We start from the raw sequence: 23,563 nt of genomic DNA on the forward strand, positions 1-23,563 counted from the left end.
AGGGCACTGCTACAGAATGGACACTTCTACCATTGTCCTTTTCCACTCTTGTTCCCATCTCTTTAGGATTGGAAGGAGGGAAGGGCAGGCAACTCTCTTGTTCCTCCAATGTGGAGCAGCTCCCAGGTTCCTCTTGCGACAGCTGACACATGCCCTAGTGGGGAAGGGGACATGATCAGGAGGACAAATGGCTCTCTGTGCTCTGCCTTCCTTAAAATCTAGGAGAGTACTGACTAGCTAAACAGCTCTATTCCTGTTGTCTTCACTTTCTCTTTTTCATTCCTCAGACCACATCAGGTCATGTCCAGTTTGACAACTGCAACTTTGAAAATGGGCACATCCAGGTCCATGGCCCAGGCACCTGCCAAGTGAAGTTTTGCACCTTCAAAAACACTCATGTCTTCTTGCACAATGTGCCCCTGTGTGTCCTGGAAAACTGTGAATTCGTGGGCAGCGAAAACAACTCTGTGACTGTTGAGGGCCACCCATCTGCAGACAAGAACTGGGCCTACAAGTACCTCCTAGGGCTTATTAAGTCCTCTCCCAGTGTGCTCCCCACAGAGGACTCTGACTCTTTAATATCCCTGGACCTGGAGAGCAGGGACCAGGCCTGGAGCCCAAGGACCTGTGACATTGTCATTGAGGGCAGCCAGAGCCCTACCAGCCCAGCCTCTAGCTCCCCAAAGCCAGGCTCCAAGGCTAGCTCACAGGAGGCAGAGGTGGGCAGTGATGGAGAAAGGGTCACCCAGACCCCAGAGAGCAGTGATGGAGGTCTGAGTCCCAGCGGTGAAGATGAGGATGAGGACCAGCTCACATATAGACTGTCATACCGGGTGCAGGGCCCGCGCCCTGTCCTGGGGGGCTCCTTTCTGGGCCCGCCTCTGCCAGGAGCATCCATTCAGCTACCTAGCTGCCTAGTGCTGAACTCACTGCAGCAGGAGCTGCAGAAGGACAAGGAGGCCATGGCATTGGCCAGCTCCGTGCAGGGCTGCCTCATCCGCAAGTGCCTCTTCCGGGACGGGAAGGGAGGTGTCTTCGTTTGCTCCTACGGCCGAGCCAAGATGGAGGGAAACGTCTTCCGGAACCTGACTTACGCAGTGCGGTGTATACATAATAGCAAGGTGCTGTCATAAGGCTTACATTCAGAGCCACGAGGCCTCACTGAGCCACCAGGAACATGACTTTTTTGTTGTTGATTTTAGAAAGAGAGGGAGGGACGGAGGAAGGGAGAAAGAGAAACATCAATCTTTTTCTGTATGTACACTGACCGGGGATTGAACCCACAACCTTTGTGTATCGGGACGATGCTCTAACCAATGAAGCTGTCTCACCAGGGCGGAAACATGATTTTTGATAGACGAGAAGCCCCGTTTGTCGTGGCTATGAAAATCCTCAGTGTACTTCAGGCTTCTTGTTCCTAGCATTCCCTTGTGCTGGCTTGCCAGTGGGCTTCTCTCCTCCAGTGGTCTTCCCGCTGCTCCTGCTCCTCAGAGTGGTCTGTCTCTCTCTCCATGCTGCCGGCCCTCCAGCAGCAGACTGCTGTCATCCGGGCTCTGTGCTGGCCAGCCTGGTGGCACGGTGGTAGGGTCTCTCCTGTGTCCTGATTCATCATTGGTCTTAGGTAGCTGTTGTGTCCGGGGGACAGGAACCTCAGGAACAGGTCCTTCTCAGTGGTCCTGCCTCACCCCAACACCAGCGGGGGTTCTAATGATCTGGGCTCAAGACCATTTCCACCCACCTCCCATAGCGGTAAAGGTTTTTTGTTTTCTCCCTGTTCCCTTCCTGGAGAATGGCAGGCTTGTTCTATGGGAAAGTTAGGAGAGAAAAACCTAGAAGGAGCTTACTGCTTTTCCCACGGTGGCTGCTGTCCTTAAACCGCAAACCACCATGAGAGCAACTGTCCCCATCTCTTGCCCTGCCTCCGGTCTTTCTCCCGGAGCTCCTAGTGAGGTCCATGGAGAGGTGAATGGTGTAGCTACACTCGGTGTCTCTACTCACACTAGTTCACACGTGGCCTTTAACAAAACATTACAGCTTCTAACTGAACTCTTCCCAGCTTATATAGCATCTGTTCAGACGAGCAGGTACACACACCTCCTCTCCTTGGAAGCTCCCGTTTCCTTAGGTTTCAGGCCAGTTGGTTGTCCTGCAACCTCAGCTCTCTGATGGGTTCAAGAAAGGTTATGGTTTTGTATATTCTCTGTTTCTTGTAAGTGTGGGAGCAATGCTTTTTCCAACTTTCTCCATCCTAAGTAGAAGCCGAAAACTTCTTGAAATTTTATACTACCATTCTACTTCACTGCTCTTGGATTTTTATCCTAATGTATACTTTTATGGTTAATACACAGTTGTTTAAAACTGTAAATATGTTCTAGATTTTTAGTTATGAAATATAAAAACAAAAGTGTAAGTGATAATACATCCCTTAATAAGCTGTGTGGCAAGTTATGTCACCTTGCTTAAAGGAGGCTTCCTGCCCTGGCCGGATAGCTCAGGTGGTTAGAGCATCATCACGATACGTTGGTTATGGGTTTGATCCCCAGTCAGATCACATACAGGAATAGATGGATGTTTCTGTCTGTCTCTCTCCCTTTCTCTCTATAATCAATCAGTAATTTTTTAAAAAAATAGAGGAGGCTTCCTTCTGCCAGTATTTCCAGTTGTCCCTTGGTTGGGAGTGTCAGTGGTTTTTCCAGCCCAGGATAATACACAAGTAAGGATTCAGAATGGGCAGGGAGAGGCCTTTGTCATACGAAGTGAAAGGGAAGGCAGGAGAGAGCCGGCCTCGAAGTACTTTCTTGGGCAGGGAGTGTCTGCGAAGGTGGGCGTGGAAGTGGTACGTCTGGAACTTGATTCCATCCAGAGTAGCTGTGCCCTTGGACCTCAGGGAGAATTTTCCTGTCACCCCAGTGCATATCGAGTTTGAAGACCACTGAACCCCATCTTCTCTAAAGGTCCTTTTCATCCGATCATCCAGTTATTCTGCTCAGAAGTTGTGAATATGGAGCAGAGGACCAAGCTTCGACCCAGGTTGTATTGAAGAACTGGTGTGAGGATGGTGAAGGAGGCAGAGCTAGGAAGGGCCCACGGCTGGCTCAGCCCCTGTGAGTGCAAGTTGGAGGGTGGCCAGCGTGCGACACCGAAGCACACCTGTGGGTCGAACTGCACAGACCAGACACTAAGGACAAGACTCAGGTGTTACTCAAGTGATTTTTTGAAAAATCTTTGTGACGGGAAAACAAATGGCTCTCTCTCCTCTGCTTAGATCATCATGCTCAGGAATGACATTCACCGCTGCAGGGCAGCCGGCATCTTTCTTCGCTTGGAGGGTGGAGGCTTGATCGCTGGCAACAACATCTACCACAACGCGGAGGCTGGCGTGGACATCCGGAAGAAGTCCAACCCGCTCATTCTGGTACTTGTCTGTGTCACGCCCTTTTCAGGATGGCTCTTTTCTGAGGATGTTTAAGTCAATGTTGCCATCTTAGATTTATATTGCTTTCTGTTTGCAAGGGGTTCCTGCCCTTTCTTCTGCAGTCTCCCTGTCAGTAAGAAAGAGGATCAATCACAGGGAAACTTCACAGGGCCCTGATATGCTTGGTTGGCAGATAGGCAGATAATGATGTCTGCCCTAAAAGACAACATGGATCAGAAACAAAACACCGAGTTAGTTCATTCTTTACTATGAAAAGGATATTTAGTTCTGAAGATCATTTGTGTCATGGATATTGTGAGTTTGATTTTACACCAGTGGGAAAGCCACTTAAAATCCTAGCCTGTGACACCAGTGACATGAGCGACCAGCCCCTTTTCTGCCTTGGCCTTCCCCAAGAGACAGGTTTTCGAGAAATTGGGAAATGTAACGAACTTTTTATGGACTTGGAAAAATAATATCCACCCTTATATGTAGTGCTTATCATATGCCAGATTATTCTAAGAACTTTGTATATATTTACTTAATTATAACTTAATCCTTACACTACCCTATGGGGTAGAATTATTATCCCATTTTATAGATGAGACATTGAGGCACAAAGAAACCAGTGACCTTGCCCCAAATTACATAACCAGCGACAGAGCTAGCATTTAAATCTGGGCAGTCTGACTCAGGGTTGATGTTCTTAACCCATTATATCTAAACTGCCCTCACAAATGCACAGAAAGGAAAGTCCTAACTATATTTAAAAAGATACGCCTACCCAATGTCCTTTTTTAGCCTCTTCCTCTCAGTGTGTTTTTGCCACGCAGCTGGTGTTTGACACATGGTCACAGCTTAGGAAATTATTGGCACTGTTGCTGGAGAGATGAGTTTGCCTTCCCAGGGGTGGAGGGGGCAGGTGGAGGTGGGACGGAGGTGTTGCATCTCAGTCCTGGCTTTGTGCAAAAGGGTGGATGGAAATGTCATTGCATATACCTCTCTCAAAGCCTTTCAGGCCTGTGAGGGACTTCTGTTAGGCCATGGTTGCCCTAGTGAGTTGGCCAAATCTGTCAAGAAAATCTTGGAAGTTAGTAAGAATAGGACAGTCTGCAGCATGGAACACTTTGCAGCAAACTAGAATTATTCTGTGAAATAGTTTTGGAAGAGGCCCTGGCCGGTTGGCTCAGCGGTAGAGCGTCAGCCCAGCATGCAGGAGTCCCGGGTTCGATTCCCGCCAGGGCACACAGGAGAGGCGCCCATTTGCTTCTCCACCCCTCCCCCTCTCCTTCCTCTCTGTCTCTCTCTTCCCCTCCCGCAGCGAGGCTCCATTGGAGCAAAGATGGCCCGGGCACTGGGGATGGCTCTGTGGCCTCTGCCTCAGGCGCTAGAATGGCTCTGGACACAACAGAGCGAACCCCAGAGGGGCAAAGCATCGCCCCCTGGTGGGCATGCTGGGTGGATCCCAGTCGGGCGCATGCGGGAGCCTGTCTGACTGCCTCCCCGTTTCCAGCTTCGGAAAAATGAAAAAAAAAAAAAAGTTTTGGAAGAGAAATAGCTAACTTCCTGGTTTAAGTATGGGATTATATGCAGGGCTATAAATGAACAATTAGAGTGAAACAATTTTATAATTTATTATAATCTAAAAATGTACAAAAGCAACTGACTGACTTGGAAACAGAAAAAATTGGGTGTCAAGTCTGGCTCATCCACAAGGCCCTGGCTGGTTACCTCAGTGGTAGAGCATTGGCCCAGTGTGTGGAAGTCCTGGGTTCGATTCCCAGCCAGGGCACACAGGAAAAGTGCCCATCTACTACTTCTCCACTCTTCTTTCTCTCCTTTCTCTCTCTCTTCCCTTCCCACAGCCAAGGCTCCATTGGAGCAAAGTTGGCCTGGGCGCTGAGGATGGCTCCACGGCCTCCGCCTCAGGCCCTAGAATGGCTCTGGTTGCAATGGAGCAACTCCCCAGAGGGGCCGAGCATCGCCCCCTTGTGGGCTTGCCGGGTGGATCCCAGTCAGGTGCATACGGGAGTCTGTGTCTCTGCCTTCTCGCCTCTCACTTCAGAAAAATACAAAAAAAAAAATTCTCGCTCTGCCACAAATGCATGACCTTGGGCCTGTTTCCCTTTTGTATGGAGGTAGAATGAGTATCTCCAAGGATCCTTATAGCTCATACACCTGTGACCTCATGGCCATGGGAGAGCTAAGCTCTCAGAGCCATACATTTCCACAGCCCTACCCCCGAATAAGAAGTGAGCACTAGAAGCCAAACAGCTCACCCTTCCCTGGATGTGGCCCTTTGGGACTACACTTAGCCAACATTCTTGTGCACTGGGGTGCTGCTTTTCCCTGAAAGGTAGGCTGCCCTGATCCTCGGTGGTGTGCCGTAGCCAGGTGATTGTGTGTTTGGGGTCTCTTTGGAGGCTCAGAAGTTTCCAGTAGCATGCCTTGCTGATGAAGAGCAGGAGCCCTCGGCAGTCAGGGCCCGCCTCACTGCATCCCACGAGGCGGGGCAGCAAGACCTACCTTCAGTTCTCCCGCAGGTCGCTGTGTGCGCACCCGTGCAGGGCAGCAGTGGGGTCCAGCACGGGGTGGTATGCTCTGGGTCTCCCAGGGACGTTGTTTTCTCCACTCTCTTCATCCTGGCACTGCTGGGGGGCAGCGGTTGAGCCCCCTTGCTTCTTACTGGCGAGTCTGATCCGTCTTCTGTGGTGTCTTCTGTTCACTTGCAGTGTAACCAGATCCACCATGGCCTTCGCTCTGGCATCGTTGTCCTTGGCAATGGGAAAGGCATCATCCGGAACAATCAGATCTTTTCAAATAAGGAGGCTGGCATTTATATCTTGTATCATGGAAATCCTATTGTGAGGTATGCACTACTGTCCCCAGATCGTCCTGCTCACTTCTGTCTTTCCTCTCTCATCTCGTTTTTTCTGCTTCCTGTCTTTCCTCCATTTGAAATCATTTTTGTTTGCTAAAACAACTAACTGTACAGACGCCAAGCAAAGAAGAGTCCATACCTGTAACCCCACAGTATCACAACCACTTTTGTGTTTCTGTGTCCTGTTCCAGTTAACTGTGTGGCCTCTCAGTTCGGCAGATATTCCTGAGCACTTCTGATAACGATAACAAAGGTAAACAAGCAACAAGCTCTGCCTCCCTAGGAGCTTGCTCTAGTCTGGAAGACATACGTGCCCAGAAAAGGTCTCAAGTCCAGTCAGTTGATAGTGGCCACCTAGGCTGCTGTGTTAAGATCCAGAGGCTACATCCGGTCTTGGCATGAAAGCACGCTGGGATCGGTCTGTGGCGGGAGCTGTAGGTGGAGGGCCAGCGGCAGCTGGGACCAAGGATCTGCTCTCCCAGCTGTCAGTGGGGCACACGTGATAAATGCTCTCAAAGTGATATCAAGGGAGGGAACCATTCTGCTATTTGTGCCATACCAACCAATGCATGATTGGCGTTATATAATATATACGGCACAGCTCTCAGACCGGGGAGGTGGGGGACGGCCTCATTCAACGCTTCTCATTGGAGCTGGACTTTGTAGTATGAGTAAAACTTGGACTTTCATGGAGATGGGGGTGGACTGTCCTAGCAAAGGCAGCACAGCACAACAGACTCAGGTTAGCAGACAGTCCACTGTGGCTTGAGGAAAGGTTTGACATAAGCATTTTTAATTGGGACTGTCCAAGAAAATCTTGGGTGCTGTGGTCACTGCAGCATGACCTTTTATATCCCTGTGGCATTCATCTCTGCCATGCAGCGCTGGAAATGGATGATAGGAGGAAAGCCGTCATCCGGATGAGGGAGGCCTTCGTACGCAGCCCAGGCTGAGGCAGGCGGGGTTTTCTCTCTCAAGGTGGTGGAGACCTGCTAGAGTGAGCAGAACACTTGCACAGTTATGTCTGTGCTTTAGGAAAATAACCACCATTTATGTGCAACAGATATATTCTGAGGTTCCCCTTACCCCTGCATTAGTCCATATGTACTTTTTGCTATTGTTGCATAGTCTTTATATTTAATCACTTTGGAAAGTTTTAGACCATTCCATTGTTTTGATATCCCATAATTTTTGAGCCAGTCCTGTGAGGCATTTATTTTTTTACTGTTACAGGCAGCTTTCTAAAAACAGTGGCCATAGTGCTCTTTTTCCACCTGTTGCATTGTTGCCTCAAGAGTATGTGTTTGTAGGTATGTGTGTTATTTCCATAACACATACTCAGGTGTCTTATCTGTGTGAGGGGACAGTAATATAAAAAGTGTATAGGAACAGTCTCTGTTCTGTGGAGTTGACCGTCTCGTGCTGGAGATAGACACCCACACCGAGAGCCATGAAGGATGACTCAGCACAACAAGCGCTTTCCTAGGTCTTCATGCAGGTGCCAAAGGAGCCCCGCGGCCCAAGTCAGGGACAGGCATGTGGGGAGCTAGTGTTTGAGTTGTGCTTAAAGAGTAAATCTGATTTGATGGCCAGGGAAAAGGCATTGTGGGCCCAGAGGTAGAGAAGTTCAGGGTAAGTCTTCGGAAAATGGTCAAAAAATAAAGAATGGCTTATCTGTGCATGAGATGCCCTAGCGTATTGAGTAGCTCAGCCCACAAAGGCTAGTTGATGCTGGAGTGCAGAGGACCTTGAATGGGTGCCAAGTATGGCAGGTAAAATAACAGCCCTCCAAAATGTCTGTGACCTGAGCCTTGGAACCTTACATGTCCAGAGAGGCTTTGCAGATGATTAAATTACAGGCTTAATCTTTACATTGGAATGGAAAGATTATCCTGGATTATCCAGGTGGGCCCACTGTCATCACATGGGACCTCAGAAGAGAGAGGCAGGAGGATCAGAATCAGAGAGCAGGCAATGTGACAACAGAAGCAGAGGGCAGAATGATGAGGCCACAGGCAATATGGTGGCCTCTAGGAGCTGGAAGGACAAGCAAGGATTCCCCCGAGAGCCTCCAGAAGGAGCACAGGTCTGCGGACACCGGGTTAGCCCTATGTGATTCTTTTGGACTTCTGACCTCCTAAACTAGAAGATAATAAATTTGTGTTTTAAGCACCACTGAGTTGCTGGTTATTTGTTATAGCAGCCTTACACCATGCTAGGAAGTTTGGACTTGGCCTTATTGGTGCTGAGACATTGTTGAAGGGTTTTGAGCAAGGAATATTATAATTAGATCAGTGTCTGAGTTTTTTTATTTTGTTTTTTGTTGTTGTTTTAATTTATTCATTTTTAGAAGGAGAGAGAAAGAGGAGAGAGAGAAAGAGAAACGAGGAAGGAGCAGGAAGCATCAACTCCCATATGTGCCTTGACCGGGCTAGCCCAGGGTGTTGAACCGGCCACCTCAGCATTCCAGGTTGAAGCTTTATCCACTGTGCCACCACAGGTCAGGCCAGTGTCTAAGGTTTTTAAAACATAGTCACTTTGAGAAAATAAGCTGTGCTTTTTTTCCTTGATGTTTCTTTGCAATGGAGGTAGAGATCCAGGGGATGGGAGGGTACAGGCTGAATTTTGAGATCCCTGCAGTGACCTGGATAAGGCAACCACAGCATTGTTATTATTATCATCATCATCATTGCCAGTGAGAGTTATATTACCTGTTGTGTTTTTCTTTTTGCCTTGGCTGCGAGGAAGCTCAGGGCTCAAACTGGCTCCTCTGCAGTAACTGTCCCACCCTTGGTTCTTGGAACAAAGATCTGTCCTCTTCTCCTAACAGTTTTTTGATACTTCTTTTATCTTTATTTCCCCCCTCCCCCCGTGTACACACACATACATGTTTCTCCAAGTGAGATTTGAATTAGAAATACACCAGCCGTGCACCTGCTGCCGTGGTACAGCTGTCAGAAATAGAGGTGAGGCAGGCCCTGAGCCAGGGACCGCCTCTGACAGAACTCAGGAAACCGACAGTAATCATCAGCTGATTAAACTGTAGCCACATCAAGGCAGACGCTTCAGATCTGTCTGAGAGGGAAAATAGGAATGTTTTTGACAGGTGATTGGAACTCGTTCAGCTCCATCATGCATGGTGGAGACACCCGACAGCTGCCTTTCCCAGCATCTATATAATTTGCTGTTTTCCCTAAGGAAGTACACCATTTGGACCCCACCATGGGAGATGGGAAAACTTCTTTGCAGTAGCAGGCCCTGTGTCAGGCTCTGAAGGGCCAGATGTGTATTTGGCTCTTCCTACATCCCTCACTACCTGGTGGGAAGTGGGTAGGTCACCTCTGAAGAGAGGGGGCAGGTGCTTCTTCCAGTAGGGAAAGAGATTGAATGTTCCTGTTAGTAAAAATAGCAAACAAGTCCTTCAGGGATGACCCAATTCTGCTAACATCTGGGTGTGACTGGCTTTGTTTTTACAGGCAGGAAACCAAGGTGCAGACTGGAGAGAAAGGCAGGCCCCCCATACGCTCAGGTGCCTGTTTTCGAGGCCGTCATTTGGGAGGGGCTTACGAGGCGGTGGGGGCAGTGTGCTTCTCTGAGCAGGAGTGTTTTCCTCCATCTTCCATCTGTGGCCCACCCAGCCCCCGCGGCTTCACATACACGTGGTCTGATGTTCTTGAAACTCCCTTTTCTAAAATCTGGGGGTTTTTTTCTTTCAAAGCATGTCCTTATCTTATGTTGTCATTTGGTGGATCTGTGAATAAAGTAATGAGTAGCTGTTGGACACAAACAGAAGGACATAGGCTGGGTACAGGCAGAGAGTCTTGAGTCAGGTGTTGGACTCAGTCACTCCCAAACAAGCTTGACACAGTGTCTTTGGGATTCTGACATGACCAAGACTTCCCCTGGGAAAGAGGCCACAGAGACCCAGAAGTCCTTGTGCTTCTGTGGCATAGCTGTTGGCTTAGATTTTGGTCAGTGGTAACTGGAGGTTGCTAAACGCCTGGCTTCTAGGACTTCGGGAAGCGCTTCATGCTGCTGTGGACTTGCGCCACCTGGGGAAGCCCACAGAGGAAGGCAGTCCCGTGAGTGGGCATTGTCTTTGACTCCTGACATTGGGCTGGTCTCACCTGTCTTGTTCTTCTTCCATTTTAGCGGGAACCACATTTTCAAGGGCCGTGCAGCCGGCATAGCGGTCAATGAGAATGGCAAAGGCCTCATCACAGGTAGGGCGGGGACACTTGGGCCTGGCCCATCATGTAGTGGGCACCCACCCCCCAGTTCTTCATCTGAACAGACTGGCCTCCTGCTGAATAGTGGCTAACACTCAGCAATGCTGGCCCCAGTGGGAGGGAGGGTCTGCTCTTTGCTAGGCCCGGTGTGCACAGGATCTCATGGGGGACATAAGACTCACCAACAGCTATGCCACACAAATGTCTGAATCCCTCTTCCTGGCTTCTGGACAGGCTCTGCCTGCTCTGGAAACCCATCCCCATTTCCCCTCTGCCTGGCCAACTCCTGCTCATCCTTCGGGTCTCGGCCTGAGTGTCATTTCCTCAGGGAAGCCTGCCCTGACCTCGCTTTGTACACATATACACTCACTGTACCTAGGAGGCCTGCTCTCTAGGACACTTTACTTAATAACTTAGGGGTCTGTTTAATGTCAGTCTCCTTAGCTATAAGGCAGTAAATTCCTTACAGTCAGGATCAAGTCTTGTCTGGCACATTGGTACAGTCTCGGCACAGAGCGCAGCTGCACCTGAGACATAAAAGGGATTCAGAAAACATTGATCCAGGAATCCCCATGATGGAATCCAGCCTTCCTTCATTCATTAGACATTTACTGAGCACACGCTGCGTGCAGGAGCCAGGGACGTGGCAGTGAACAGAGCATACACCGTCCCCATTTCAGGAACTGACAGTTTAGGAGGGGGCGCAAATAAATAAACAAAAGCATACATATACAATCAAGGAAAGTCATATCTGAGGATGGTGAGTGCTCTACAGATAGTTAGAATAAGGTGATAGAGGGACTTTTGGGTACCTAAGATCGGGTGGTCGGGGCAGGGCTTTCTGAGAAGGTGACGTGTAAGCCAGAACCTGAATGATGAGAAGGAGCCTGGGAAAACAACCAGAACGCCATGCAGGACCACCTGTGGGAATGGACCTGGCGTGCCTGAGGAGTAGGGAGATCACCTGTGTGACTAGAGTGGGGTGAGCGAGGGGTGAGGGGTTTGAGAAGGGGTCACAGGCAGGAAGGGGCCAGTCACACAGGGTCTCATGAGCCATTGCACTTGAGTCCCAGGATGCTGAGGGTCTGCCCTGCCACAGCACTGGGGGCAGATGGTCTCAGGACCACCCTTCTGACTGTGACTCTTCTGTCCATTCCTGGAGGGGGGGAGGGGAGAGGAGAGAAGGCTATGGTCAGTCCAGAGCTGAGGCTGGGAAGGTCAGGCTAGAACAGTGGTAGTCAACCTGGTCCCTACCGCCCACTAGTGGGCGTTCCAGCTTTCATGGTGGGTGGTAGCGGAGCAACCAAAGTATAAATAAAAAGTAGATTTAACTATAGTAAGTTGTTTTATAAAGATTTATTCTGCCAAACTTAGTGAAAATCCGACATAAAGTACTTGGTAAGTAATTATTATTATATGCTTTAACTTGTTGTAACTCTGCTTTATAAATTTTATAAAGTAAAGTTACTTCCCTACTTTATAAATCACCATTACTGTGGAACCGGTGGGCGGTTAGAAAATTTTACTACTAACAGAGATACAGAAGTGGGCGGTAGGTATAAAAAGGTTGACTACCCCTGGGCTAGAGTCTCCCCAGGTTGTAGGGGAATGGCTGGAACCTGCCTCAGCCCTGCTGGAAACAGCCCCCCAGGACAGGTGTCCCCTGTGTGGCCTGTCTCAGGGGCTCTAACATCTGTTTATTCTTAGACATCAGTCCCCAAGGCTACTGGGTACAGTGGGTACTGGGGATATAAGAGAACACAGGACAGTCACAGACTTTGCCCTTGGGGAAAGCAGACAAGTCCCTAAAATGCCAAACAGGGTTTGGGGTGTTGACTGCTGACAGGGTAAGGCCTGGGCATCCTGGTCCACACTGTCCTTCCTCTCAGCTGCCCAAGTCGTCATTGCCAGCACTGGAGGCGTCCCTTGGGTCTTGACTATCTTTTTTTTTTGCCTCTCTCCATAGAAAATGTCATTCGTGAGAATCAGTGGGGAGGTGTGGACATCCGCCACGGAGGGGTCCCCGTCCTCAGGGGCAACCTCATCTGCTTTGGCTATTCAGATGGTGTGGTCGTGGGAGACGAGGGCAAAGGACTGATAGAAGGAAACACCATCTATGGTGAGGAGCGCGTTCCAGAGGAGGGTTTGGGGTCCAGCCCAGCCCGGGAGGCAGGAAGCCCATACCCGAGAAAGTCATAGCCTTCCTTTCCCTGGGCCTCAGAGACCGGGCCTGACAATAACACTGCTCTCAGGTGTGGTCCCACAGCCCCTCTCAGAATCCAAGAGCCTCTCAATCACTGTGGAATCCGATTGACCCCATGAGGTCAGCAAAGCACACAGCTTTGTCCCCATTTATTTATTTATTTATTTATTTTTGTATTTTTCTGAAGCTGGAAACGGGGAGAGACAGTCAGACAGACTCCCGCATGCGCCCGACCGGGATCCACCCGGCACACCCACCAGGGGCGACGCTCTGCCCACCAGGGGCCGATGCTTTGCCCCTCCGGGGCGTCGCTCTGTTGCGACCAGAGCCACTCTAGCGCCTGGGGCAGAGGCCAAGGAGCCATCCCCAGCGCCCGGGCCATCTTTGCTCCAATGGAGCCTTGGCTGTGGGAGGGGAAGAGAGAAACAGAGAGGAAGGAGAGGGGGAGGGGTGGAGAAGCAAATGTGCGTTTCTCCTATGTGCCCTGGCCGGGAATCGAACCCGGGACTTCTGCACGCCAGGCCTACGCTCTACCGCTGAGCCAACCGGCCAGGGCCTTTTATCCCCATTTAAAACAGCAAAAGACAGAAGTTAGGTATTGTGTAAGAACAGGGCCACTAGCTCTGCAGCATGAGTATCTAACTTCTCTTATCCTTTTTCTTTAATTTTAAAATATTTATTTATTTAGTTAGTTTTTCTTTTTTAGTGAGAGGAGAGGAGGCAGAGACAGACTCCTGCATGCACCCTGACCGGGATCCACCCAGCAAACCCACAGGGGGCCGATGTTCTGCCCATCTGGGGCCCTTGCTCTGCTGCAACCAGAGCATTTTTTAGTGGCTGAGGCGGAGGCCTTGGAGCCATCCCCAGCACCAGGGGCCAACTAGCTCTAATTGAGCCATGGTTGCAGGAGGGGAGAAGAAGAGAGAAAAGTGAGGGGGGAGGGGTGGAGAAGCAAATGGACGCTTCTCCTGTGTGCCCTCACCAGGAATTGAACCCAGGACTTCCACAGGCCAGGCTGACGCTCTATCACTGAACTAACCGGCAAGGGCTCTTATCCTTTCTTTTAAACCAGAGAACTGAAAATAATATCAGTGAAAATCATAGGAAGACCATAGAAAACAGTTCGCACTCACTCTGTGACTTTGTGTAAACCCTAGATCTTTCTGGCAGTATATTTGATGATGATCTTGGTGATACTGATAATAGCAGAAAACATGTATTCTGGCCCAGCTCTGCTAGGCTCTTTATATGCATTATAGCATGTGATCCTCATGACTGCCTTTGGAAGTAGATTGTTATTAACCCTTTTTAAAGATGAGGAAACAAGCTTTGGCCAGGTAGCTCAGTTGGTTAGAATGTGGTCCTGATACATCAAGTTTGCAGGTTCAATCCCTGGTCAGGGCACATACAAGAAGCAACCAATGAATACACAAATAAGGCCTGGCCTGTGGTGAAGCCATAGATTAAGCGTCGACCTGGAATGCTGAGGTTGCCGGTTCAACTCCCTGGGCTTGCCTGGTCAAGGCACATATGGGAAGCAATTACTGCAAGTTGATGCTTCCCACTTCTCCCCCCTCTTTCTCTCTCTCTAAAAAACAACAACAACAAAACAAAAAGAATACACAAGTGCCTGACCAGGCGGTGGCACAGTGGATAGAGCGTTGGACTGGGATGCAGAGGACCCAGGTTCAAGACCCCGAGGTTGCCAGCTTGAGCGCAGGCTCATCTGGTTTGAGCAAAGCTCACCAGCTTGGACTCAAGGTCATTGGCTTGAGCAAGGGGTTACTCGGTCTGCTATAGCCCCACGGTCAAGGCACATCTGAGAAAGCAATCAATGAACAACTAAAGTGTCGCAACGAAAAACTAGTGATTGATGCTTCTCATCTCTCTCCGTTCCTGTCTGTCTGTCCCTATCTATCTCTCTCTCTGTCTCTGTAAAAAAAAAAAAAAAAGAATACACAAGTGGAACAAGTTGAGGTTTCTCTCTCCCTTGCCCCTCCTCTTTCTCTCTAAAATCAATCAGTAAATAAAGATGAGGGAACTGAAGCATAGAGAGATTCCAGTAACTGCTCAAGGTCACACACAGGAAGTGGTAGGACTGGGATTCAAATTGAGGCTGCCTCTGTCTTCTCAGGGAGGGATGGGCTGGATGAACGTGGGGGACCCTCTGGCCCTGTCAGTAAGGGCTTGTGTGCCCTCTGGAGGCGTGGCTTTGACACTTCTCAGAGCACTTTCACACCCAATGGAGGGATCCTAGTGGAAAGACTGTCCTGATTGTCATTTTCCCTCTTGTGTGAAGAGGCCTCAGCCAGAGCCACAAAGTGACTTGTCCACGGCCGTTAGCAGACCAGGGACCCTGTCTCCTGGGCCAGTGCCTGTTTTGCTCTCCCTCTCCAGAAGACGCTAGGGGCTGCCTCACCCTTTGCTCTACGCCGGTGACCAGCTCCTTTCACTGTCCCAGCTAATAAGGGCTGTGGTGTATGGATGATGTCGTCCAGCCTGCCCCACGTCACCAGCAACCATGTCAGCTACAATGGCCTATACGGAGTGGCAGTGTTCAGCCAGAAGGATGGCTCTGGTGAATTCCCTGGAGGTCACGGGGCCCAGGAGAACTTCAGCGAGGATGGAGACGCCATCCTCTGGGAGACAGAGCTGGAAAAGGACGATGACCCCCTGCGCCAGCCCATCACCATAGCTCTTATTGAGTCTAACAGCATTAATCACAATGGAGGTGAGTGTCCCCTCACCCCAGGCCCTGCTCTACAGACTTCCGTGCTCTCACTGCCTTAATAGCCCTTCACAGACTGGCCCTTCCAGCCCGCCGGCCTCACTGGCCACTTCTTTTGGCTACTTACCTGATAGCCCAGTCCTCTGGACTTGGTTCCCTGCAGCTGAATCCATTCTTTCTTGTTCCCCGAGCCCCAACTTTGCTCATGCTATTTCTCTTGCTTGAAATTCCCTTTCTCCATCCACACAGCCGGAACAACTTGAACCTCAGAGCCCACTGTGACAACACCCTGCGCACTTTCCTCCTTTGAACCGTGCCTCCCCCCCAGTCCCCAGGGGCACTTGTTAGAGGGCCTGGGGCTGTATTTGTTTCTGTAGCCGTTCCATCAACTTGGATAGGCTGTGAACTGGAGGCAAAGAACTGAATCCCACTCATGTCGGTGCCCCCTGCCCCTGCAGTGCCAAATCCACACCTGGCAGACACATTTGTAACCAATTCTGAGACACCCTTTTCGCATTTTCACATCTTTGATGAGCAGCGTCTTGCAACTGATAGCATGTCGTAATTGGCGATGATTTGTCTTAGATATACAGAAAATGAGTGTGTTTTAAATCTGTGTTATCTTACACTTGACAAAAAAAATAAATTATAGCAGTTATTTGATGTTTATTGAATTGAAAAAAAAACTTATGGTGGAGTTAACTGCAGGACTCCCAAACTGGGCTGATTATCGGAGTCACTGTTGGGGCCCTAATGGAGGAAGGCTGGTTAAAAAGAGCTCATTCCTCTGGGAGTGGCGGAGGGCAGGGAGATCTGTGGCCAGCGGCCCCAGTCCACTTACCTGGAAAATGAGTTCTGTCCCCTCCCAGTTCAGGGTTTCCTCTATGTGGCCATCTGTCCGGTAGGAGAGGCAAAGCTGCATAAATTCACAAATACTTAATTTCTATTTGCTGTTCTAAACCAAGCCAGGAGAAGCAAGAGGCTGGTCCCATCAAGAGATCAGCTCATGGGCTCACAGCTCAGCTTGCTCTGAAGGACCCCCGGCATCCCCACACCCTCCTCTCTGCACTCTTGCTCTGGTGGTAGGTGGATGTCACCACCGGGGAGTCCTCCTCTTTCTCACCCCCGGTCCACCGGCCATGCTGTCTGTTCCTGACTCAGTCCGCAGCTCTGAGCCCGCTAATTCTGTGCTTTTTTTCCCCTACGAATGTAGTGTCTCTAAGCATACACAACTCCAAACAGCACTTTCTTTCCAAAATTTCTCACGCATTTTAGACATATTCTTAGCTTAGTAAATTTTTCTATTCTCAAGTTATAGAATTTCCCTTATAAAGAAAATTTCTCCAAACAGTAGGGAGGCAGGTTCCAGGTTAGTATGGGAAGGTGAACAAAACCACCTTCCAGCAGGTAGGTCTGTCTGGAGCTGGAATGGGCAGCGGGTAGTGAGCGCCCCCTAGCGGTGAATGGGAGTCAGCGGATGACCAAACTGAGCCTAAGCAATCTTGCATCGCGTTTCCCTGGCTGTGTTGCTTGAGGACTTAGTTCAGAAGTAGAAATTTCCAGATTTCTTCCTGCTTTGTGTGTCATCTAGCTTGGAAGCTGCAGCTCCCGAGGGCTGGTTTGGAGTGTTGCTACCTCTTCTTCCCCCCTCTCCTGGGGGCACAGTTCCAGGAAGGCTTTTCCTGGCTGGTATTGTCAGGAATGACCCTGGGACCACCCTGTGCTTTCTCTGCTCCCCACCCCCTCCACCTGCAGCCTCAGGACTCTATGTCCAGAGCAGTGAGGCACTGCACATCATCACCAACGTGATCCACGCCAATGGGGACAGAGGCATCACTGTGGCGCAGAGCAGCCAGCTCACCCGTGTGGTCAACAATAGCATCTCCTGCAACTGCCAGAGTGGGGTCAAGGTCGAGGCACAGTGCAAGGTGGAGCTCCGGGGCAATGGTATCTATGACAACAGAGGCCATGGCATCATCACCAAGGGTGACAGCACTGTCGTCATCGAAAATGATATCATTGGCAACCGGGGCAGTGGGCTGCAGCTGCTGCCCAGATCTGACACTAAGGTGTGTATGTGTGCCTGTGTGTGTGTCATGTGGGGCCAACACAGGGCCCAGCCCTGGGAGAGCTCTGTCCTCTGCTGAGAAGCAGCCATCACTGGGAGGGACATCATTCCTCCTGTGAAAAATTAGCCTAGAAGGCAAAGACGGGACTTCCCTCAGGAGAGCACATGCAAACTGGGCCCTGAAGGACGGATGAGAGTTACCAGCAGGAAACCAGGGTGGTGGTGCCACCTGGGGTATTTCTGTGGTCTCCAGATCAAGGTCAGGCTATTTTCGCTCTCTTCTGCTCACATAGGAATCTCACACGGGACCGAGTGTGCAGTAGGTACTTAAATGAGAAGTCTTGCTGCAGGGCCTTTGCATACACTATCCCCTATATGCCCAGGAAACTCTTCTCCCTCTTTTTCTGCCTCACTTCTATGGCTTGACTGTCTCTTTCTTCAGGAAGCCCTCTCCCTGAGTCCCCAGAGCTGTTGAGGTAACCCTTTTCTGGATTCTAAAGTGCTTACTTATGCCCATCCCTACCTCAAAGAGCACTTCCCACGCTGCTTTGTAAATGTTCCTTTGCCTTTTTGTCCCCCTAGTGGGACAGTGAGCTCTGTGCTCTCTTATTATGCAGAGCACGGTGTTGAGTGCCAGGCTTTCAGTTGAGCCAAACTGACCCGGTCCCTGCCCATGTAGAATTACAATCCCAGAGTCTCTTTTCAGCTCTGTGGCTTCGCGATTATTGACTTCAGTAAGGAGTAAAACATTCCTTGGCTTGTGTCTGAGCCCTGTGAGAGCAGAGGCACACTGTTGCCTCAGTTAGGTTGTAGCAGCCCTGGCCTCTGGCACCAGCTTCCCTTTCTGCCAGGCCTTTACATATTCCTTCTTCTTCCTGGAACATCCCTCCCTTGCTCTGCACTTGATAAACTCCTACAGCTTACCCATTGCCTCCTCCAGAAAGCCTTCCCTGGTTCCCCCCAGCTTGTCCCAATATCCCTTCCCTGAGCTCCCATGGCTCACTGCCCACCAACATAGCATGCGCTTTTTTTTTTTTTTTTTTTTTTTGTATTTTTCTGAAGCTGGAAACAGGGAGAGACAGACTGACTCCCGCATGCGCCCGACCGGGATCCACCCGGCACGCCCACCAGGGGCAATGCTCTGCCCCTCTGGGGCATTGCTCTGCCGCGACCAGAGCCACTCTAGCACCTGGGGCAGCGGCCAAGGAGCCATCCCCAGTGCCCGGGCCATCTTTGCTCCAATGGAGCCTTGGCTGCGGGAGGGGAAGAGAGAGACAGAGGAAGGAGGGGGAGGGTGGAGAAGCAAATGGGCGCTTCTCCTATGTGCCCTGGCCAGGAATCGAACCCGGGTCCCCCGCATGCCAGGCCGATGCTCTACCGCTGAGCCAACCGGCCAGGGCCAACATAGCATGCTCTTACCCCTCAGTTTTATAACTGGCGATTCACTTACCGGGCTCCCCTGCCAGTCTGGGATTCCCTGAGGTGTGACAAACTCTGGCTGCCCATTGCAGGTAATAAAGAACCGGATCCATTCGTTTCGGGCCTACGGCATTGCCGTGCGGGGCCGCAGCAAGGCTCTGGTGCAAGAGAACATCCTCTTCCAGGGCAAAACCAACAAGACCATCTTTCAGCAGATCTCAAACAACCGAGAGTGCATCATGCAAAACAACAGGTTCTTGGTCTTCAAGAAAAAGTAAGTGCCTAAACCAGTTTTCTAGGACCACACTGAGGTTCCTGGGGAAGCCAGGCCAGTGCTGGCAGTTGCCCTTGCTCCCTGTAGTCCTGCCAGCTTTCAGCTCTGGTCGGATAAAGGCCTGTGCTTGGGCTGTCTGTCAGCCCTGGGCTGAGGATCAGCGCCTGCCTCCCTGGGAGGAAGCAAGCTTTAAGAGCAAGGGGCAGTTGGTTTCAGCTCTGTCAATTACCAGCTGTGTGACCTCAGGCAAGACACTCAACATCTCTGAGCCTTAGTAAGATCCACTTAATAACATCTGCTTTGTAGCACCAACTTAAAGTAAAATAAGATCATGGTCCTAGCAGAATATCTGCAACATTCCAGAAAATGTCAACTGCTGCTGCTACTGCTGTCGCTTGCTTAGGACCTCTGCCTCAGTGTACCACCGTCGCTTTACACTCATCTTCCCTGAACCTCTCTGTCCTTCCCTCCATCTCCCCCATTTGCTGTTTTGGCAGCAAAACCTTTGCCTCTTCCTTCTCCCTGACACCAAAGATTAGTCAGTTACCAGATCCCCTTGATTCTAAAGTGTTCTTATATCTAGCACCTCCTCTTCCCAACCGCCACCATCCTGTACAGGTCTCAGCAGCCCTCACTGTGACCCGTGGCTCCTTCCTCTCTCCCTAAAAAATCAATCAATAAATTTAAAAATATACATATGTAGACAACATTGTTGCTAGCTTAAGCAATTCAGGGTTTGTTGTGTATAAGAGATGGTTCCTTGTAACTCAAATGACAGGAAGGCCTGAACAAAGAGGCACTATCCTTTGATTTTTCCCCAATGCTTCCTGATCTCCGTCAGAAGTCGAGGGACTGGAAACCCACCAACTTCAGTCCCCTATGGATTTGCGCTTCCCAGAAGGTCACATAAAAAAATCATACAGAATATAATCTTTTGAATTTGGCTTCTTTCACTCAGCCAGATGCCCCTAAGACTCACCTGTGGTGTCGCATCTGCCGTTCCTTCTTTTTGTTGCTGAGTGGTGTTCCATTGTATGGCTGTACCCACTGTTTATGCATTCATCAGCTGTAGTTCCTAGTATGGGGGGATAGTGAATAAAGCTTCTATAGATTCTTATGGTCATACAGCTGGAATGTGGAAAAGGGTAAGTGAAAGAAATAAAAAGAAAGTCACTGATCTTATCCAGGTCCTTATAAAGAGGGGAAGACTGAGGCTCCTAAAGGGAACTTGTCCAAGATTACATGCAGAATTGAAGGCACAGCTGGAACTGAATGCAGGACTTTTGCCCCTTAGCTTCATGTGTCCCACCTCCTTGAGCTGTCACTAACTTGGGAGACAGAACCTATACCCAGATTTAAATGCCTGGATCCAATGAACTTGAGCCAAAGAACAGATTTTTCAGAGCATTCAGTAAATGCTGGACACTCTTAGAGTCTGTTGATTATCATTTTGCATCTCCAGGTCTGATACATGGCGGCTGGTAAACCCACCAGCACGCCCTCACCTCGAAAACTCTCTCCGAGGCCCCTCTGCAGCCCACAGTGGGCAGAAGGTGACATCCATGGCAACCAGGATCACAGCCCGCGTGGAAGGTGGGTACCACAGCAACCACAGTATCTTCTGCACCATCCTTTAAGGATGGAGAGCCATAGGGTGGGACAGCTGGAGCACTGTCCAAAGACTCTGGGAGCAACAACCACATACCCTGCTGTCAGTCCCAGGCCCTGACAGCGCTCAGCCGAGCCGCGGTGAGGCCTTCGGCACAGAAGCAGCGGGGCCTGCCAAGGCTCCCAGTCCTCTCCCGTGCACCTGCAAAAGTCTCCTAGGCCTCCTGGGGTCTAAGAACAGGGTACCTCCAAAACCCTCCAGCTCCACAACCCGCAGTAAGAAGTCACTTGGAAATGGCTTTTTCTCCAAGAAGAAAAAGGAACAGAAATTGGTGGGTTTCCAGTCATGCAGGCTCCTGTGGAGATTATGAAGAGTTGAGGAAAACCAATATTGAAGCTTCAGACAGGGTTTCCTGTTTGAGTTCCAGGGAACTGTGTGTGACACACACCACTCCCAGCCTCTTGTCTCAGGGAAGAGGTTTACTCCTGAGAGAGGGAAGTGATTCTAGTGAGGTGGCAAGAGACAGCTGCCCCCTGACTGTCCCTTTCCTGGAGCTCTCCTTCTCAGCCCCCAGGGACACCACCACGCCCTCCCCGCTGCCTGCAGGGGCCGGAGGAGTTGAGTTCCGTTTCCTTAAGGTCATAGTTGTCTTAGACTTAGACGTGGATCTGTGAGAGGGGAAGGGGCTTGGGAGAGGGAACCCTCTTAAAAGGCTGACCTAGGGCTGACAAGGGACATGCTGCAAACGAGAGGGGCACAGGGAGGAGGCTTCCTTGCAGGAGCTCAGGTGCCAGGCTGGGCAGCGCGGGGCACACTCAGCTCCACCGGACCCTCCCGGAGCTCCCGACTCAGGAGGCATTAGCTCGGTGCCTGCTGCACAAGAAGGGTGCCCATCCCACGGGCACAGCACATCAGCAGCCCCTCCTGAGCACCGGACTGGTGGAGACACGGGTGCCTCGGCTCCCCTCGTCTGTGTCCACGTTCTCTCATGGGCAGCCACCTGCCTTTACTGACCCTATGGCTTCCACTCTGTGCCTTGCTCATGCTCTCCCCTCGTCCTGGCTTGCCCTTCTCTGTCTGCCATGTCTAGGTCCCACCTATTTAAGTGTAGTTCACACTGCCACCTCCACAGAGCACCCCGCCCCGCCCCAGGGCTGCACCTGAGCTTTTTCTGCCCCCTCAGGGACTGAGCACTTTCTACCTTGGAGTTATACAGGGCCATCCCTGTCCCACCCACCTGTCTGGACCCCGTCTCACTGTCCGTGTCCTCAGTCCCCAGCCCAGGCCTGGGTAGGGTCTGCAGCCTGAGTGGGGAGAGGAAGGCCAGTTCCCACAAGGCTTTACTGACCCGTACTGTGTCAAGGTTGCAAGTGGGCGCAGACCCTGCCCCGACTGCTGGAGGAAGGGGCTGGATGCAGGACCCCCTCTGCCTGAGCAGTCTCTTCCCACTCGGCCCTTCACGCGGGGCTTTCTCCAGCCTGTGGGGGTCGCTGTCGTGCACCTCGCCGATGGCTACCCGGCTGGTTCTGCCAGGCCCTTGGTGCTGCTCTCCCAGGTCGGGTTAAAAGGGCTGTAGGGGGCCAAAAGCACTGGCATCTTGAGGACTTTGGAGACAAGAGTGCTGGCCCCTCCTGTCCCTACACAGGAAGTTCTTTGCACTTCTCTGGTGGCCCCAATGTGAGTCGCTGTACAAAATGCTGCCTTTATTATTTTGTAAATGATTTTTTGAGAACCAAGTGCTTATGAAAAAACAACCAAAATAAAGTTCTATATTTTAAAAGAGGCACTTCTGGGGGCTTTCCTTGTTTGGCTATGTGCTGGAGTTCGGGGTGGATGCCGGCCCCACGCTGCTCGCCTCCTGAGGCACTGCTGCTTCCTCTGAGGGAGACAGAATCCCAGGGCCACCCTGTTCCTTCAGCTTGTCCCCACCTCAGTTCCAGGTTCCAAGGTCTGTCTCCTGGTGCATTAGCCAGGGGTGGTATTGCAGCCCTGCCTGCTCTGGGGGCTTTGTGAAGATCAAGTCACAGTCCTACCTGACTAAGCAGTGGCACAGTGGATAGAGCATTGGACTGGGACATGGAGGACCCAGGTTCAAAACCCTGAGGTCACCGGCTTGAGTGTGGGCTCATATGGCTTGAGTGCAGGCTCACTAGCTTGAGCACAGGGTCGCTGGTTTGAGCGGGGGATCATAGACATGACCCCAAGGTCGCTGGCACATATGAGAAAGCAATAAATGAACTAAGGTGCAGCAACAAAGAATTGATGCTTCCCATCTCTCTGTTTGTCCCTACCTATCTATCCCTTTCTATCTGTCTGTCTGTCACACAAAAAGAAAATTAAAAAAAAAAAAGAAGTCACAGTCCCTGTTGTGGGTGACCTGACAGTCTGCAGAGGGTTTGCAGATCCATGACCACATTTGTCTCAACTTCAGGTACTCAGCATCTTAGTTCTTGCCATATTCACGTCACCAGAGGAGAAAGTTAGTACTTAATATTTTTCTTTAAATCTTTTTCATTTTTTCCATTGATTTGAGAGAGAGAAGAGGAAGGGAGGGGGGGAAGGGAGAGAGAAGCATCAACTGATTGTTCTGCTTAGTTGTTCCATTTAGTTGTGCACTCATTCATTGCTTTTCATATGTGCCCTGACCAGGGATCAAACCTGTGACCTCAGCGTGCAGGGGTGACACTTCATCCTTTGAGCCACCTAGCCAGGGCTTAAATACTCTTTTTTAAATAGA

General features: G+C 50.6%; 1 protein-coding gene across 2 annotated transcripts in view; it reads left to right on the top strand.

Annotated features, from left to right (window-relative positions):
* Positions 1-23,563, top strand: part of FBXO10 (F-box protein 10) — a 51,300-nt gene that overhangs the window by 23,501 nt on the left and 4,236 nt on the right. Inside the window, exons 3-11 of one of the 2 annotated variants that reach the window (XM_066256720.1) lie at positions 288-1,121; positions 3,266-3,415; positions 6,148-6,284; positions 10,449-10,519; positions 12,492-12,644; positions 15,190-15,459; positions 17,212-17,525; positions 19,036-19,217; positions 20,680-20,810. In XM_066256720.1, coding sequence (XP_066112817.1) covers positions 288-1,121; positions 3,266-3,415; positions 6,148-6,284; positions 10,449-10,519; positions 12,492-12,644; positions 15,190-15,459; positions 17,212-17,525; positions 19,036-19,217; positions 20,680-20,810 — 2,242 coding nt within the window. Of the gene's footprint in view, positions 1-287; positions 1,122-3,265; positions 3,416-6,147; positions 6,285-10,448; positions 10,520-12,491; positions 12,645-15,189; positions 15,460-17,211; positions 17,526-19,035; positions 19,218-20,679; positions 22,517-23,563 lie in introns of those variants that run through there. The other variant, XM_066256721.1, reaches the window with a different exon arrangement.

This window comes from Saccopteryx bilineata, chromosome 2, assembly GCF_036850765.1.
Source record: "Saccopteryx bilineata isolate mSacBil1 chromosome 2, mSacBil1_pri_phased_curated, whole genome shotgun sequence".
In the NCBI taxonomy this organism is placed as follows: Eukaryota; Metazoa; Chordata; class Mammalia; order Chiroptera; family Emballonuridae; genus Saccopteryx; species Saccopteryx bilineata.